The sequence below is a fragment of the Taurulus bubalis genome, assembly GCF_910589615.1.
Source record: "Taurulus bubalis genome assembly, chromosome: 2".
NCBI lineage: Eukaryota > Metazoa > Chordata > Actinopteri > Perciformes > Cottidae > Taurulus > Taurulus bubalis.
Window position 1 is genome coordinate 4,840,798 of NC_136590.1, and position 20,113 is coordinate 4,860,910.

Sequence of the window (20,113 nt, forward strand, 5' to 3'; positions counted from 1 at the left end):
GAGGAGAGGCTGGTACATCGCCTCTCCTCAAAAATAAAGGAGAGCATCGTCACCTGCAAGAGGAACTGAAGAAGACTGTGGAGGAAGAACTGCTGGCCTCTGATCCACCATCCAAGTCAAGAGGTGTCCTGCTACGTCTACAAGTTAGGAGAAAATGATTATTTTATTATGTATCGTATCTAGTTTAAGGGTACCATAATTCATATAGTATTGATTAGTCAGACATTTTGCTAATCATTTCAAAATGAAAAAAGACAACTATCTGTCTATCATCTGTCCATCCATCCATCTAGCTATCATCCATCCATATATCTATCTATCTATCTATCTATCTATCTATCTATCTATCTATCTATCTATCCATCCATCTATCTATCCCTCTGCCAGGTACTTGCCAGTGTTAAACACTAGGTGGCGCACTAACACCGTGCAATCAGACAGGTGGAAAGCTGGTGGCAGTCTGTTGGTGTTCAGCTTCTTGTAGCAGCTTTCCAGACTGCAGGCTTCGTGCGGCGGAGTCACCACACATCAAAGGAACCGACTCAGATCGATACCAGGTCAAAGTCAGCGGCTGCACGCGCTCCAACATGAAGCTCGTTCCTCTCGTTCACATCCCATTGAGAACAAAATCTGATGAGCTGTAATTATTCCTTTTATGGTAACAGAGGGCATCAAGTCATCACGTTTCCTCTGCGACTGTTTTACAACTCAGACCCCGTCATCGCGCAAATATGTTTCAGCAACAGTGGAGCTGTGGTCTCCAGACATATTTGACCAGTGCAACCAGCACCTCTCGCCACAGCAGGGCGTGTGTGTGTGTGTGTGTGTGTGTGCGTGCGGGGGGCGGGGTTAAGAAGAGGCGGCTCCAATCTGATTGGTGGATGCGTCGACGACAGGAGAGAGAAACTCCAGGAAAACGGACGGAGCTCGCGCACGATGTAACGGGAAGGTTGCATTTTTTTTTGGCGTAAAGAGGAAACTTTGACATGAGGATAATTCTGGGATATTTCACGACTTCAAAGAGGAAAGGCGGAATTGTCAGGGGAAACGAATTGTTTCACTTGTTAAAGCCACCGTGTGTTTTGATAAATTAAATAAAAAAAGGACATTTTTTCGAGCTTAATCAAACATGAGTGAAATTACATGTTGACGAATTTACGCGTCCGTCCACTGAGGAGAGGAGGCGTTCAGGGGAGCCCGCCAATGCGCACCTTTTGTCGGCACTTCAAAGCAACTTGTTGAAACTTTATTTCATTTTTTTCCACTAGCTGAAAAACAACCCAAAAAAAGCTCCATCAACAACAACAGGTATCAGCATGGCCGAGCACGAGAGCCTGGAGTATGGGAAAGCGGATTTTGTGCTTCTGGACAACGTGTCTCTGGAGGAGTTCATGGCGAACCTAAAACTCAGGTAAGCGGGCATTCACCTTTTCGCTTGATCAGGAGGGAAAATACACACATTCGGTTCTGAGGACACACGTTGTGTCTTTCTAGCGTCACTTTGTCCGGAGACGTGTCCTCGTCAACAACAGGTGCCACACTCGCGTTGTTCCGACATCGGCCGACTCACAATGAACTCAACCTGCCGTGACGTGACGTTTTGTGTGTGTGTGTGTGTGTGTGTGTGTGTGTGTGTGTGTGTGTGTGTGTGTGTGTGTGTGTGTGTGTGTGTGTGTGTGTGTGTGTGTGTGTTGTTGCTCTTGGCATCGTCTGCACCTGCAACCACCGCTCTGTAGTACAGCTGCTGGAGCGATGCCACTGCATTCATCTGAGTCCTGCTTTCGATCCAACCGGTAATTCTGTTTGGAAACATGCTGACTCCACCCAACATGCATGCGCGCACACACACATGCACATGCAGAGTGTCCTGCAGACCGATCCTCGTGCAGGCGGGTTTCTATCAGCTGTGTTGTCAGTGGCTCGCATGCTTTTCGTGTTTTAGTTTTCTGTGAATGAACACAGCAGCTGTGGGTTATGGTTCTTCCTCTCAGGTTGTTCTCACCTGACTTCTGTAATATATAACTATAAAAAGTGAGTTTGAGGTGTTTGTGGACGTCGTGGCGCAGTAAAGGATTCATCACTTTGTTTCTGCTGCAGGAGACTCTTTACTACTATAGTGGGTCTTTGACAGCATGATGATGGAACAGCTGATCTGACTTTATACAAGTTCTGCTTTAATATTAAAAGTGATATATCGTCTAAGCAAAATGGTCGGAAATTGTCCCACATATTTGTTTTCTTCTTAGGAACTGGTCTGTTTTTGTTTTGTGGGAATCGGGTCCCATTTGTTTGAGACTTATGGTTTGAATATTCTGGAACAGTTGATTTTCATTTAAATGTTTTTTCTCGATAACTTTGTATCCAAAGCCTGGAAAATGAGGCTGAGAAAATGTACTATTAAATTAATTATTAACTTTACTTTTCTGGGTTACAATTATGCTTCATCAATAATCTATAAGATAAGAAGTTATTGATTCCCAGAGGGAGAAATTCACTTGTGACCAAGAAACCAATAACAAGTTATTAACTAAAAACAGCAGCAGAATAAGAAAAATACACTCAAAAGCTACTGGACAGTTTTGTTGCCGCATCTTAATGATGACGATGTGTATCGATGTCGTCACTTTGCACCAATGATCTTGATCCAGATGGATGTACTAGGCATATAGTCGACTAATTGGTCGTCTCATTAGTCAATTGGTCTTATTTTTAAATGCTTTTTCATGCCGAATGACTTCTTTACAAGAAACAAAAGTGGTGCTTTTTCAGAGAATCTCAGTTTTAAAGATCTGCATATTTTAAATAAACTAAATCGATTAGTCTGCTGAAAATGTCTTTGTTTGAGGACGCCCACGCTGTATCGTTACAAGACATAAAAAGACTAAAGCATCATGCATGAAACTGGCAGACATGAAGGTCTGATAATCAGATTGTGCACGATATTCTATATTTTCATTGTTTTTTGTTTGTATTCCTTTTGAGTCCTGTCGGCTCATGCTGCAGCTGCATATGTTAATAACAACTTCCTCACCTCCTCACTCGGTTGAAGCACAGAGTTTCCGATAGTCTTCCAGACGCAGCGGTGACCTGTGGGATAAATATTTGGAGGTTTTGATGAAGTAGAGTGAGCTGCAGGCCTTTATGCTTCATACTAACAAGAGGGAATGTCCTCCACACACAAATGTCTGTTTCCTTTTATACCATCAGGTTTATTTTTCCCTTTCACATGAAGACAAACAGTTTGAGGTTTAACCATAGACATTTTGTTTTAAAAGGTTAATATGTCCCGACAGAAAAGGTTGTGTCAGAGAACTTGTTGTTTCCTATAATACAGGAAACCAGCTATTAGAAGACGTTTTAATTCTAACTATTAGGTCTTTCTCTGGGATTCTTTTGTATTTCACGACCGATAAAGGTCTAAAGATGCCAAACTTGTGATGTTTTCATCTTCTTAAATGGGAGAATATGCTGCTTTACCTTTTGTTACACAGTATCTTGAATATCTCTGTGTTTTAAAGTGTTTGTTGGGCTAAACGAGATTCGAATGAACAGTAAAAAGCCATTTTTTAAAATGTTTCTGCTGTTTTCTCGACCTATCAATGAATCGATTAATTGAGGAAAATCATCAACAGAATGAACAGAATCATTGCTCTCTAAACGTCTCTGTATACGTGTGTTTCACCACAGAAATGTGAAGCTGAACACAAGTTCTTATAGAAGAGAGTTAAGTGCTTCCTAGAGGTTACGTCCGCTTCTGGTTTGCAGCCAAACCTCTCGATGAAGATGAGTGTCGGTGGTGCGACCAGAAGCTCCTGCAGGAAGAGCTGAGAGCAGCCAGACAGCAGCCGCCCTCCGTCTCCTGTTGGTTTCCCTCCAGCTAGACGTCCCGGAGGTGGCGTGTGCAGATTGTTATTTGTGGAGGGTGTGACCGTTCAGGAGCGCTTCCTTTTTTATGCTCCCTTTCCCCTTCTCATCCAAGGGCGTGTGCTTTGCCGATTTGTGGGAGTGGACCACTTTAATCCGGAGGCCCGGAGGCTTCTAACGGTCCTGGAACGGTCATCTCAAACCACGCAGGGCTGGAGCACGTCTGCACGGCTCTCCTGGGTGTATTTTTACGCCACAGGGCATTGTGGGAAATGGGGAAAAAAAAGGCCAGCTGCACACTGAAAGCTCGGCTCTAAAAATACTTCAACTACTTTTATTTACAAGTTCTGGATGAGGAAACGGAGCACTTTGTGTGTGGATAGACCTCATGACTCACAGACTCTCCCCGTTAGCCGAGTTTGACGAGCAACCGACTGAATTTCTACTTGTGCCATTAAGAGCTTGCCACGTTGAGTTGTGGTAGTTAGTAGAAGTGGCAGCTCTCTCCCTCCTTCTCCCTCAGACACGGTTGTTCAAGTTGACATTTACTTTTGCTTTGACTTTGAGGTTTGAGCTGCGTGGTCCCTGAGAGCCTCCCAGTCCCTAAATAGAGCCCAGCAGATGCCCAGTCTCTTTTTTCTCGAGATGTGCGGAAGGATAAAAGTTCAAGCCACATTCCCGCAGCGTCTTTGGGAATTTGCCTGAATCGACCACTCAGCAGACATGTTACACACTGGAGGGAATGATGGTCTCGAAATACATGTTTCAACTGCGACTGCTCACAAAACTCTTGGTTGATTTTTAATGAATGCACATTAAGATGTCAGACGAAGCTGCAAAAAGGCATATATGAACTTTTCATGCCCAAATAAACGCAATTCACGACAGCGACGCAGTGTTCCTTCTCACAAGCTCTCCAGCAGGACGGCTGGGCTTCAGTCTCGCTCTGAATGAAGATGACTTCAGACAAAATAACGCCTGCAGGAAGCGAAGGCTCTCTGTGGACCGCAGGTCCGACGGTCCGGGGAGCTTTACGGTCTGTGTGCCGGGCAGCCCAATGTCTTTATAAGGCAGCGTTTGTCGGTCCCTTGGAATCCAGGAAAAAAAGCAACATTCCTGCCATGCGTTTCCCAAATAATTACAGAATGAGCTCTGATATTCCAGATAAAAACTCCACAACCTTTTGTATCGTCTTTCTCTTTTCGGACAGATGAATGAAACTTAAAGTCTGAGCTCCACCGGGCGGGGATGTTTGTTTTAATCATGTTGGAGTGCATGACGGGTGGGGTTTGTATCCCGTGGCTAAACACAATTGGGAGCACAAATATGTGCACTATTTGGAGAGTCAGCAGAGCACACAACACGGTCTGCATTGCCCAGATGTGGTATGCGCCCCTACCCGCTGCAAACATGTTCAACCTAAGAGTTTTAGCTTGGGGTGTTTCCATCGGGTCGAAAAAGATAATCATGTTTTAAGAGAATATCCCGGCTGGAATAAATGTAAATGCATTCTGAAAAGCCGTCGTTTTGTTCGACTGTATGAACCGCTCCGAGTGATTTGACCTTTGAACCCGTCCATGGGGGGAGTTAAAGAGGACTTTGAACAGGAAGTCTCCAATAATACGGAGCAGGCCCGGCGAGGCAGGAGAGCTGGCATTTCCCCTTCGCCTCTGCTCCTCACATTTCATTGCTTCCTGCAGCTCCTCTTCATTGCCCAGTTGGGAATCCCATGGGCAGAGTAAAACACACACATGACACAACATTGTGGGGATGTAATGCCAAGGTAGCATTGGTGCATATGTGTGCTGTGCAGGGGTCGCGTAACTCCCATTCTAAGCGCTTGGAAGTGAAAGTTGTCGCTTTTTTTCTTGGCGTTTCCTGGATTTGATCGTGAAATTACAGGCAAAGTATTCTCACCTGTTCTCTTAAGGAACAATGGTTCTCCTGTTTTAACTGCTGGAGTGGTGCAGAAAGGGACAACCCGACTCTTTCTCCTGAGGAACAATCGGAGGGTCAAAGTACCCATGTGGCTCAGGTAGAGCAGGGATCGCTCAGGAGAGAAAAACTCAAGGTCAAATGTCAGACTTTGTACTCCCTCCTGTGAGATACGGCTCAGTAAAGAAGTCTTTCTTTTCAGTGATGGCACAGGTGATACTGGGATGGGTATCGATACTCGTACTGTTATTGGTGCTTTTTGATTTATATTGCGAGGAAACCCCCCCCCCCACACAATTAATTAAGAAAATACCCGCCATTGCTTTATTATTGATGCATGTAAACAAAAAATATTTCTTGAGCAGCAATACAAGAAGTTCCACAATCTTTAAAATACATTTGTGTGGCTAAGCAATTAGCTTTCATTCATTAGCCTGTTGTCACTATCAAACTAATTCTAAAAGCAGCACCGTTAACGCCACTGTCAATACTCCAGGTTTTACTAATTTAGGACCACGTTACTTCGCATTAGGGCATTAAGTTAGTTCGGATCAAAGTCTCTCAATAGCACAAACAAAACGTACCGTTGGAGGCGATGACAGACCCGCAGCTCCCTTGTTCTGCAAGGCTAAATGACTGTTTTTGTCAATGGAGTCTTGCAGCTATGAAAAGAGCAATGTGTCAGTTCTCCGTCAGAAAGGGCCATCTGAGGGCGAGATGAAGCGGTTTATACTCTACATATAGCTTGATTTTAAAAAGACAACGTGGAACTGAAGCCGTTAATATCGCTCTCTTCAAACTCACAAGACTTCATTGACAAAACCAGTAATTTAACCTGTTAGAACACAGGAGCTGCTGGTCTATGGTCGGTTCGTTAGTGAGTGTTTTGTGAGCCTTTCTGATCCGAACAGGTGCGCCTCCCTGCTTCAAGCCAACCGTCATATAACTGCAGGTAAAACACTGACCTTAAGGATGTACATGTCTGTGGGAGTAGGTTTGAAGAAGGGCTTGGGGGGAAAATAGCATTTTGAAAGTATTGCTATTCAGCCTCCAAAGCCTTTTTGAGCCCCGGTGCTTCCCTCAGCTCCGTCTCACATATTCGCTCTTTCAAGCCTTTTGTTCACTCCATCCTCTGCAATAAAAACCAAAGTCCTTATGCAGAACACAGTTCCATTCTCGCCCTGCAGCAAAGACGGAAATGCCTCGAAGAATATTTAATCCCAACCTGCTTATTAAAGTTTTTTTACTTTTTAGCTGTGGCTAGTGACTGGAAGATAAATATTTATAGATGAACGCTCAGATAGACGGAGTCCTCCCGTTAGCTTCCTGCTCTTTTGTGCAGTAGCTCTTTCCTTTGGCAGCAAGGGAGCGTATATATATGTGTGTATGTGTATGTGTATGTATATGTGTATATATTTGTCTACTTACAGTCCCTCCGGTTCTCCTCAAGGCACCGTGAATTAAATGTCTTTTACAGGATCTGGTTGGATTTCGGGAGACATTTTAAATGAGACTAAAGTTTTGATTTGGTTGCTTTCTAACGGTGTGTTAAAGGGCCGTCGGAAAGTCCTGATGGTAGCTTTGGGTTTTACAGTTTCTGGCTGTGTTCAACGTGGTAGTTTTGCCGATCGTCCAAAGAAAAACATGCTTTTTCGATCCCGCCAGCAGGGTTTTGGCTTCAGAGCGGAGGACCAGGATCTGAGGGAGCTGATGGGCTAAAATATGCTTCTTTCACGTCTTGTAGTCCAAATTATTTATGCAAGTGTTACTTCAGTTCCCCAGACTCTCCCAGGACATTTCTTGCTAATCATGGAAAAAAAAGTCTCTCCTGAACTTTTTTTAGTTGTTGAGAGAAAGCCTCGTAGGCCCGCTCCGCTGCACTCCGCCAGTGAAAAGTCCAGTCTCGCCACAAGAATTTCCACACAACCGCCTGTAATCTGAAACACATTACCATCCTTACATAAACAGGGGCTGCGCTCGTGTTGCTTCATTCCCCCCGAAAACAAGTTGAGCAGCTTCATTTGTGGACTCGCTGCCCGAGCTGGCAGGCGGGTCGGATGGAGGCCTTTGTGCCATCGCGTCTCACCATTGTCTAGTATAACTTCATTCCTCTTGTACTAACACGTATGTGTGTCTGACAGGTACATAGTATGCTTTATTACAGATATTCTAAGCTGATCTTTTAATTGTTTTATAGTTTATACTCCTCAAACTTTTTTTATTTTTATTCTGGTATCAGTACCAAAGGTATTGCTTTGCCATCTGTGATAATACTTTTTAGCCTAATACCCGTTCACCCTAATATCTTATTCAGGTTTTCTTGGATATTTTTTTATATCGTGGTATTTAAAAATGAAAAGTAATCTTCTCAGTTGTTGTTGTTGCCGTGTCACTGGAGGACTTGATGCTGTTGGGCGTCACATTAAAGCTGCCGAGCTCATGATTCAACAAGCAACCGCATCCTCTGTCTGCAACATTACCCCCAGACACAACTCCCCAGAAGCCTTGTTCTGCGACACGCGCACACACACGCACGCACGCACACACCAGACATTATGCATTCATGCGACACCCTAATCTCTTATCTGAGCCTCATTCACTGAAGCAGCGAGCGCTCCAGGTTTTTCAGGAATCAGCTCGCATGTCGGCAATCCCTAACGATGCATGTAACAATGGCCAATGTTGCGTGCGTGTGTGTGTGTGTGTGTGTGTGTGTGTGTGTGTGTGTGTGTGTGTGTCCGTCCGCGTGTGTGTGTACGGGTGTTTGTCTTTGTGTATGTATGTATGTATGTATGTATGTATGTGTGTGTGTTTGTGTCCTAGGCAGCTGTGATGTCATCCTGCTGCTTCCTTCAGTGTTACATTGTTCTCTTGTCCACCTGTTGGACCTGAGCCACGGGGGCGGAGCAGCGTACTCACTTTCACAGCCAGCTACACACACATGCACACGCACACACACACACACACGCACACACGCACACGCACTAGGCCGGTGTATTGACTGACTATCCAATGCAGACACTTTTTTACCCTCAGACAGTTGTGGAAAGTAGCTAAGTACATTCACAATATCGAGGTACTTGTACCTTACTTGAGTATATTCATTTAATGCTTCTTAGTACTTGTACGTCACTTCATTTCAGAGGGAAATATTGCACTTTTTACTGCACTATAATTATCTGAGAGCCACAGTTACTAGCTATCAAATTAACATTTTACATTATCAAAAACATAATTCCCTCTCTGAAAACATCGCCTTCAAAGAAAACGCCAAAAACTACATTTTACATTTGAATACATCACCTGAAGTTCTAATTAACCTCAATGCTCATTTTAACTGAAAAGAGCTTGAACGCATCATCATGTAACTCAATGTAACCTCCGTTACCGTTAGCTGTTTTTTAGCCAAGGCTGCTAACCGCTATAGTTGACTAGCGCTCTTCTTGCCAGAGTTGTTGTTCCCAATGCAGCATCAACAGGGAAAAAGAGCGTGCACAAGAGTGTGTAACCGCAGGAGTGTAGTACTAGTTTGCACATGTGCAGCAGCGAGCAGGCAGGATGTACGGACCGGGGAGCGAGAATGAAATGAACAATACTGGTATCCGTACTTAGTGATCATATATAATAATACACATGAATGAGATGTCGATCCTCACAAACATTGGAAGTGTGTAGTGTTTCCACTCATCGTCTCACGACTCCTCGGGTTTATTGTGTGACCGTTTTGGAGGGGCCCGACCCTTAGTTTGAGAACCGCTGGAATAAACTGTGGATCAAGTGGTTAAGACGAGCTCCGCCTCCAAGTCTGCAATGTAATATTTGATCATTTATCAGTCACAGGGGCCGAGAACTTTTGATACTTTACACACATTTTGTGGATAATACTTTGTTAAGTAGACATTTAAACGCAGGACTTTTACTTGTTATGGAGTATGTTTGTATATGTACTTTTACTTTTCTTTCACCACTTTAAAAGTATTTTCTCTGTAGAGTAAATAAACCCTTTGTTTATCCGTGCTGTTGTTCTTTGTCCATCTCTCTGTTTTTGTGCCCTTCTTTTACCGCAGATAGAAGTCGTCGTGCTTCCTAACCCTGAACTAGCGGGTTGAGTAATGTCTTCTTGTGGACGGGTTTACTTTCTCTCTCTCTCTCTCTCTCTCTCCAAATTCATCCAGTCATCCTTTTCATTGCCAAGGTCACAGATTTTCACATCAGTTGTGTGTTTAACCGTAAACAGGTTCTACCCCCCTTCATTTCACCAGAAAGCTCTTTTATTACATTTTGGGAATTTAATCAGATTGAAATCATCTCTGGAAATACATGCTAGTCTGTGTGTGTGCGTCTGTGTCTGTGTGTGTGCCCCCGGCTGTTTACACATGGCTCCCATTTCCCATAAGTATCCGGACCTGCCGGCCTCATGGGAACATCCTGTAGAATGGGAGGAACTTGCGCTCAGCGCTGTTCCAGGGCCGTACGGTTTCGTCTCTGAGCGAGCTTGTGCACATAATCACAACAGAAGGTTCTGGGCATTTTTAAAAGACATATTTGCATCAGTACATGTAAAGCTACAGGGATTTAAATGAGACCATCAGAGAGAAGATGGTCTTCTTATGCTCCTCATCGGAGCCACCGGACTCCAGCAGAGACCGGTCCACCGTGGACAGACCCAGATCCGGCTTCACCTGCAGCCTTTCGACCTGCAGTCGGAGGAGAGCTCAGTTCCCGGCAGCAGCAGCTCCTCCTCCTCCTCCTAGGATAGGTTAAAAGAACAATCAGTATATTAGTTTCCCTGCTTCAAGTTAAAGATGACTAAAGACTGCACTGGAAACAGTTGTGCTTATCTAGCTTGTTGCAGTGATGGTGCACATCCTCATGTGTTGGCTTATTGTTGTGATGACAGATGGGATATCTCTCTCGCTCTCTCTCTGTCTCTGTCTGTTCTAATGAGATAACATTATATGATTTACTCTGTCAGACATGGCATCATTATAGGGCAGGAAAGTGGGACACGGGTTTGTCTTCAAATTACTTGATTTGATAATAGGAAATGTAATCAAGCTTTATCAAGACAATGCATCAATATTTTGCAGTGAAACTCTTTATTTAGGATTTTCTTTTCTTTTAAATACTTCAGTGTGAGCGCGACCAGAAGTCTGAATCTGTCTCCAGCCTCGGTGCAGGCCGGCTGTGTGTGATAGCAGGGAAACTAGCTTCTGGCTTCAGGAGAAGACTGATGTGGGCCTGAGGGAGGCTGGATATGTTGCGTGTTGACGGGCGGACGTCTCCTCTCCTGCAGGCGGTCCGGGAGCTTTTGTTTAGCACTAAGCAGGCTTTACAAAAGCAGCGGAAAATCCCCCCTAATGCAGAGCCCAGATGTGCGGCGGCCGTGAAGGAGGCCGCTGTGCACTGTACTCCACAGGGGGGGGAGGGGGCTTTACGAGCCACTCAGGAGCAAGGAATGGACGTCACATGATGCTCAATGACCAGCAGAGTTTAGCCGTCAATCAGCGAGACCTCGTCTCAGTTTCCTTCCTTCTGTCTTGCTGGTTTTTTTAAGGCGCTTTCACAACCTGTCGTCAGTTTGGCTCATCAGGATCAGCGTGACCTTGACCCTTTTGGTCCGTTTCTATTCCGTCTTTAGTTTCTGTTAATTAACTTTTCCCTTAATTCTGCTGCAGACGCCGTTTAAAAACTACATACTTTTCCTGTTTTGGAACTCCGAAAGTGAGAGATCAATATCAGACGACTTGTGCAGGACGCAAAGCCCTAAATGGTTTTATTGGTTTAGTGATGATAACGAGTCTCCTGGACACACAGGTGGCATTCATCATGTTAACGCTGCTCATTTACACAGTTATCTGAAGGAGATTCCTCCGATAAGAATACGAAAATGGCAATTGTTCTGATGAAAAGCATATTTGTGTATTCATTCAAGTGTGTATGTATGTATGTGTGTATATATATATATATATATATATATATATATATATATATATATATATATATATATATATATATATATATATATATATATATATATATATATATATATATATATATATATATATATATATATAGAAAGAGCACTTTGAGGAACTCCTAAACCCGGCCAACATGTCCCCCGGAGAGGGGGCAGCGCCGGAAGACTTTGGGGTGGTTTCTCCCATATCCCTGGCAGAGGTCGCTAAGGTAGTCAAAAAGCTCCTTGGTGGCAAGGCGCCAGGGGTGGACGAGATCCGCCCTGAGATGCTGAAAGCGCTGGACATTGTTGGGCTGTCTTGGTTGACATGCCTTTTCAGTGTCGCATGGGGGTCGGGAACAGTGCCCATGGACTGGCAGAACGGGGTGGTGGTTCCCATCTTCAAGAAGGGGGAACGGAGAGTGTGCTCGAACTATCGTGGCATCACACTGCTCAGCCTCCCGGGAAAAGCTTATGCCAGGGTGCTGGAAAGGAGGCTCCGACCGCTTGTCGAACCTTGGATTCAAGACGAGCAGTGTGGATTCCGTCCCGGTCGTGGAACAGTGGACCAGTGGACCAGCTCTTTACCCTTGCAAGACTACTGGAGGGGTCCTGGGAGTTTTCCCAACCAGTCTACATGTGCTTTGTGGACTTGGAGAAGGCTTTCGACCGGGTCCCTCTGGGGTTTTTGTGGGGGGTGCTGCGGGAGTATGGGGTGCCGGACCCGTTGGCACGGGCTATCCGGTCTCTGTACGCCTGCAGTAGGAGCTGTGTCCGTATCCTCGGTAGTAAGTCAGACACGTTCCCGGTGGGTGTTGGCCTCCGCCAGGGCTGCCCTTTATCACCGGTCCTGTTCGTGACTTTCATGGACAGGATATCTAGGCGCAGGCAGGGGGCGGAGAGGATCCGGTTCGGGAGTCTCGGGATCGCCTCTCTGCTGTTCGCGGATGATGTGGTCCTGTTTGCCTCCTCGGACTGCGACCTCCAGCATTCACTGGGGCGTTTTGCAGCCAAGTGTGAAGCGGCAGGGATGAGAGTTAGCGCCTCCAAATCTGAGGCCATGGTGCTCTTCCGGAAACCGGTGGATTGCTCCCTCCAGGTGGGGACAAACTGCCTATCCCAAGCGAAGGAGTTCAAGGGGTCTTGTTCTTGGGGTCTTGTTCACGAGTGAGGGTAAGGTGGAGCGGGAGATCGACAGACGGATCGGTGCGGCTGCAGCAATAAAACAGGCGCTGTACCGGTCCATCCTGGTGAAGAGGGAGCTGAGCCGGAAGGCGAAGCTCTCCATTTACTGGTCGGTCTATGTTCCAACCCTCACCTATGGTCACGAACTCTGGGTCGTGACCGAAAGAATGAGATCTCGAATACAAGCGGCCGAAATGAGTCGAGTCGCTGCTCCTTCGTGTCGAAAGGAGTCAGCTGAGGTGGTTCGGGCATCTAGTCAGGATGCCTCCTGGACGCCTCCCATTAGAGGTTTTCCAGGCACGCCCAACTGGTAGGAGACCCCGGGGAAGACCGAGGACACGCTGGAGGGATTATATCTCCCGGCTGGCCTTGGAACGCCTCGGGAACCCCCAGAATGAGCTGGAAAGTGTTGCGGGTGAGAGGGAAGCCTGGGTCGGCCTGCTGAACCTGCTGCCACCGCGACCCGACCCCGGATAAGCGGCTGATAATGGATATATATATATATATATATATATATATATATATATATATATATATATATATATATATATATATATATATATATATATATATATATATATATATATATATATAAACTATAACACATTACTCGAATGAACTCCTGCCAGTTTTTGAAGGACTAGATGTCCTCTACCCAGTGGGGATAAGCCCAGCTGCTGTGAGGCCAAACAAGAGCAGTGACGGTAAATGAACTCGGATATAAAAGTGGAACAGACACAGATTATCTCCCTACCCTTCATAATTCCAACAATGACCCTGAAGGACGCACGCGCACTATGGGCCGCAGATCGCTCCGTACAGAACCGATATAGACGTAACGGGAACACTTTTTAGCAGATTCCTACAACTGTTCAGGCATCAGACAAAGTGTCTTGAAGTCTGGTTTAACTTTCTCCTGAACTTTACTAGCAGGAGCTCACAGGCTGATAAAGTGTTTAACGACGCTGCATAGATGCAGCACTTTTCATTTTTGGAATTGCTCAGCACATCTGCCTCTTTTTAACTCGAGCGACAAATTTGTGTGCGTTTAGAGGCAGATCATTAAATAAAACGTCCTAATTACGCCAGTGTGTCTCGGGCCCTCGGGGGCAGAGATGTCAAGCGGTGGCGTCCCCACGTTCACCTCTTGATTCTTCGCAGAAGTTTTATTTATTTTATTGGTTGGGGGAGATTGTTTGGTGAGAAAATGTCATAAATCACTGGCGCTCCTCCCAAAGTTAACCATGAAAAAAGACCCACCCAAACATGAGTGGAGACAGTGGTTGTGTGTGTGTGTGTGTGTGTGTGTGTGTGTGTGTGTGTGTGTGTGTGTGTGTCTGTGTGTGTGTGTGTGTCTGTGTCTGTGTGTGTGTCAGTCATTAGGGTTCCTCTGGTATTTTTAAAGCAGACATCAGCTCCAAATTCTTGAAGTCCCCTTTGCAACATCTTGGCCTCTTTGTGTGAGTTTGTGTGTGTGTCTGTTTGTGTGTGTGTCTGTCTGTTTGCGAGTCTGAAGGTGGAGGGAGCAGAGATGTTGGTGAAGATGGTTTTAAGGGAAAGTCAACAATTCAAAAAAAGAAGAAAATATAATGAATTGATGTTGTGTTTTCAGAGGACACCGTAAACTAGAACTAGAATTTACGATATTATCGTGATATTTATAGAAAGTTTGAAAAACTGTTTCATCTTAGTTTTATTAAATTCATATGGAGTTTCGTCCCCGTCCTCTGAACCTCACCCTAACTAAACATCCTGTTTCCAGGATCATTAAAATGCTTGTTTGCTCTTCAGCTAATAAACGTCGTCTTTACCGGCCGCCATTTTCTCACGATTGAAGCTGCACATGTGTAACTCTCAGAGAAGCGATGGCTCACTCCTTTACCTCCGCTTTCATCATTAAGCCCCAAGTGACATTTTACTCCAAAAACAAGACATATGATAATTATAGTATTAATAATAATAATTATAATAATTTGGCAAATAGTATATGTATGTATACATACACATTCCTACATACATGTGAATATACAAACAATATAATATTATTAATTAAAGGGAGAAAAGAATGCATATGAATAAATAAAAAAATCTATGCAATGTATGTACACATATGTACACAAAAAAGAGTGTTACAGAGGGAGAAAAGAAGAAAAAAAAATATGATATGAATAAATATAAAGAAACAGACTTTTTCTCTCTCTCTTGGGAGGGGTCCTCTTGGAACGAGCTCACAGGTCTGCAGGTCAGCCCAGTTGAGACTCTCACAGACCAGTTCAGACTTCCCCTCACAGCTGGATGATGCAGAGGACGTCGCTCTGTTGTTGCACCTTGACGTCAGACGATCCAAATCAGTCTGAAAATGAATAAACGAACGGATGGCTGTTCATTTTTGATCCCCTGTAACTATACATCGTACTTTTAGGAGACTGTCGTGACTCCTGAGGTTCTCTAATCTTCGTCCTGTGAGTCCATTTAAATCCTCCCAAATGAGAGTGGATCAGATGGATCAGTAGTCACGCTCCAACTGAAGGATTCTTTTGATCTGTGGACTTTATCTATAAACTATAAAAAGAGGTGGGAGCTTTTCTCTGCCTGTTGTTTGAAACTCTGCAGCGTCACAAAGAATCAACACGATGTCGGACGGTTTGTTCGTCCAGTGTGGAATGTTTTGTTACTGGGTGGGAAAGAGAAAACCACAATGACATCCGACACTCCCGATGACCACAGTCATACAAATACCCCCTTGACGTAGGCTGGAATGAGGTCATTGTTTTACCTGAAACGCCACGTCATAAAAATAACTAATATCTCTGTGGTTGAGTTGGGAAAAGTCACTCTTTTAGGAGACGTAGGTCACGTTGTTTGGACCTCATGAGATCATGTTAGCGGTTGACCTAAATTAAGTTTGACGCTTTAGTTGAATTGACCTTTCGCTTAGTCCCGCCCCTCAAACACAGACGGGCCAATCGTGGCGTAGCGTCGTCGAGCTATCTGACTGGTGGAACGATTTCAGATCTTCTTCCTCTTCATGCTGGTTTTAGTGAAGCGTTCTGTCAGTTTATCGTTAAATCACCGCTCACAGCTTCATATCACGGCCCACAATTATATAATAATACAAGCAGGTACTCAATATCACCTGGACGGCAAAATGTCATCTCATATCAGTCAGTGTTTGTGGAATATTTAAATTAAAATATTATCAGGAGTTTATGTCTCATGTTTTGTTCATGTTGGTGCCTCTTTTGTATTTATGTAAAATACCTGCATGGACAGCAGACCCTGTCTTCAGATAAGCTCCTCCCATCATGTAAACCATTGTTCCCCATACCATAGAAGCTTCTCCACATGTGTGTCTACAAGTGGGCAGCTCATTGTGTGTGCGTGTGTGTCTGTGTGTCTCAGACAAAGACCTCCGATTGACATCAGAACAATGGAGCGGGCACACAGCAGCCTCCTGACTGATGGATGGGGCACAATGGGTCTTTTTCTGTCGCGCCAGGGGAGGAAGAGCTAGCATGTTAGCTTAGCTGCTGAGTTTAAGTGGCCCTGCTCATTCCATGCAGCTTGTATTTGCATTTGAAGTATGTACACTGTTTTTTATTGCTGTTGTTCAATGTGGCTTTGCTTTTTTATATATATGTGTGTGTGTGTGTGTGTGTATATATATATAAAATTCATACACTTTTTGCAGTACATTCTTGAACAGTGTTTGCACCTGTAACAGTTTGCACGTTTTAGCTCTCAAATGATGTAGACTTTACATTTTTCTTGAGAATTTGTGGATGCATGCTGCAGAGATTATTATATATATTTTTGCATTGGTTTCCATGTACAGCATTTCTTTAACTTGCGACTTACTTGAGTTGTGAAATCACTCAGTGAACATCCGATTTCTCTCTTAAAACAACAGTCAGGTGCTTGTATGAACACTGAAACGGGTTTGCTTGCTGTTATCATTCCTCCTGTTCATATATATATAATAACGCATCACTTCCTGATGCACGTCCAATGCAAGTGGTCGGAGACAAAATCTTCTGTACTTCGGTATTCAAAAGTTAAGATAAGGGCTCAACAGGGTGAGTCAGTCAAATCAAGTGGACTGAACTTCTCCTTTAAGTGGAGACGGACTGAAGTCCCCCACAATGCAACGCTGTCAACAATGAATGCAGACTTAATGGTTGAAGAGTCCTCTTGACTTTCAGACAAACATAGAAACTAACGGCCTGAAATAGTCTGAAAAAGTTCCTATTTCTAAAACACAGACGTCTAGTTTGTGGAATGATTAACACATTGCAAAGTGCACTGGGTTTGTGTAACGGCGTCCACCGATTACGATGACATCATTGTACACTGACGCCTCTTGTGCTCCATCTTCGTGCTCTGGACGCATGAACGTCTCATGTGTTGTCAGCCGATCGTGCCAGTTTGTGTTCAGTGTCAATACCGACCGGCACACATGATGAGCTCATCGGAGCCGCTGTGTAAAGAGAGTGTAAAGCATCGTTGTTTCTATGAGCACAACGACATGTAATGTGATGTTATGTACACGGTCGTGCATGTAATCACCACCTGGTAGTTTGCTTTATTTTTGACGGTTCTCAAAGGAAATACACATAAAATTAATATACCGTAAAAGTCGGGTTACAAGCCGCTTCTACTTCCGATGGCTGTCCCCGCTGTAGCTAGCCCTGCTGCTAGTTAGCGCTGCTGCTAGCTCCCCGCTGCTGCTGCTACTGGCCGCGTCCCCTCTGCCCGAGTCGGGTGTCGAGCCGGGGCTGGTCCCGCTACCTTCGGTGGTTGTCGGGAGCTAGCCGGAGCGCTAGCTGGCTACAGCGGGGAGCTAACGGGGACACTGACCAAAGTTAGTAGCGGCTTGTAACCCGACTTTTACGGTAATATTAGTTTTTATCGTATCGATTAGTTGTATTGTTTCATCTATTGTGTTGTTTTATCAGGGTTTAACTCTTCCTTAGTTTGTCTCTTTGGCCTCAATGTTGAACTTTCTGTTTTATTGTCTTGCTTTTTGAAGTAGTGACAAACTAAAGGTGCTGAAGCCTGCTCTCCTTATTTCACTTGTGAATGTGTTCAATTTCAATAAAATCCTTATCTCTCTGTGACGGTATGAATGTGTTTTAACAAGATGCGTTTCAAAGGTTCAGAGAAGATAAGATGGAGTAAAAAGTCAGGTTGAGTAAACGGATAAACAAGAAGAGTGTCACGGTCGACAGTGCTTTTATATGTGGTCCTACCAGCGGGTCAGCGTTTTAATTTAAACAAAATGGCCTCTCAATAGGTGGCAAGTCTTTGAGTAAAACAGCAGATGCTTCAAACCCACAAATGCTTCACGTGGGCTCATCAGGACGCTTTGGAATAATACGCTTTTGGCGTTGTTTGCGAAGGCAGCGGCCGAGGGTTTGGCAGCTGTGAAGAAAGAGGCCATTCTTCTGTGGGGAGACGCCGAAGTCCTGGTCCTCTTTGGAGAGGAAGGGGGAGAGAGGGGGAGAGAAGGAGAGGGAGAGAGGGAGAGAGAGATTTGATAAACCATCATCAGTGATGTGGATGTAATGACTGAGTGGGTAACTGCAGATGATGGAACAGCTGCTTGTTTAGAAAATTGCATGCTGCGATTATTAGCCTGTAGCGGCTAGCAGACGTTTCCTCACTCAGAGTTTCTTTTTATATATATATACTTTATTGATGAATATGCACAATATGACATACAAGGATCAGAGAACAAGTATTTGCATTGTTTATGTATATGTGTTAATCAGTTTAGAATAGTAAGGAAGAAAATAACAGGAAAGTAAAGCAAACAAACAAAAACTAAAGTAAAAAATGAGAAGAAATACAAATGATAATAAAAGTAGAGGGTGAGTTCTTCCACGCCGGCCTGGAGAACCATTTCTTTAATGGAGCAATAACACAAAGGCTTGTGGACGGGGAGAGGGTCCTTATTGGTGTCCAACATGGTGACTTCCTTAATCCACTGATGGCTGTGACATGACGCCCATATAAAGATGAGTTTAGTGTACTGGCTTGTTTACATTTCAGCAATGTGAATATCTCATAAACTCTTATGATGGCCGATGTTTTGTGTTGGGATCACAAAGGCAACAACAAGATCACAAATGAAACAAATGTATACAGTAATTTAGTTTAGTTTCTTTTGCACAATTACAAAAATAGAACATAGAAATACATAATATCACAATGCAGGAAGAGGCAGAAAACCCACTGGGCTTATTTGAAGCCTCCAAATATAACATATAGAAATGTCACAATATTATAGAGAACATATATACATATAAACAAGATATGACTCTAATATTGAATGACGCTGAGAATCCGTACACTGAAGCATGAGCCTCCCAATATATTATAATATTGATTTGCGTGGCTTTTTACATGAATTGCAATTTTGTAAGTTAATAATAATAATACATTATTTAATGACTAAATACAAAATGCATGCTGAAACTACTATTTATTCTCACTAGTTTGTTAGAAATTAGTCAATTTTTACATAAAGAACCGTCCCCGGGTATGTGTCTGATTGTATAAGTATGACTAAATATATGTAAATAAAAGTACCTCTGATATTTGATCGTATCCCTAAATGTGCTCAGGTTCGAGAAGGGCCGGATCTACTCGTACATCGGAGAGGTGGTCGTGTCCGTCAACCCGTACCGCGCCATGAACATCTACGGCCGTGACGTGGTGGAGCAGTACAAGGGCCGCGAGCTGTACGAGAGGCCGCCGCACCTGTTCGCCATCGCCGACGCCGCCTACAAAGCCATGAAGAGGAGGAACAAAGACACCTGCATCGTCATCTCAGGTAACGCGGGGGAGCCCCCCTGCACGGGCCGCACAAAGAGCACAGGGACGTCTTAATAGTCCCTCGGACTATTCAAAAGAACAACAGCTTGGGAGCCTTCTTTTTTCTGACCACTTGTTCTCCTATTTCCTTATAATATAAATATAAAGTCCTGCTGTCATGCTGCTTTATTTCCTGTTGAACTCGGGTGGTTCCGGTCTTGAAAGGAGAGACTTCTTAACAGATATTGATTTAACTTTTCCCAAGTTGAAAAGCAATCCACCTTGTTTTTTTCATAAAACTTAATAATCTATGTGGTCACAAGCTGTGTGGCAGCGTGGAGAAACCAGGCAGAG

The 20,113-nt window shown here is 44.2% G+C and overlaps 1 protein-coding gene across 1 annotated transcript in view; it reads left to right on the forward strand.

Annotated features, from left to right (window-relative positions):
- Window positions 1-1,316: 1,316 nt before the first annotated feature.
- The window catches only part of myo1d (myosin 1D), a gene marked incomplete at both ends in the record, with an annotated part of 79,733 nt that continues 60,936 nt past the window's right edge, over window positions 1,317-20,113 (forward strand). The window contains 2 exons of the mRNA XM_079214093.1: window positions 1,317-1,411; window positions 19,570-19,778. Coding sequence (XP_079070219.1) covers window positions 1,317-1,411; window positions 19,570-19,778 — 304 coding nt within the window. The remainder of the gene's footprint in view (window positions 1,412-19,569; window positions 19,779-20,113) is intronic.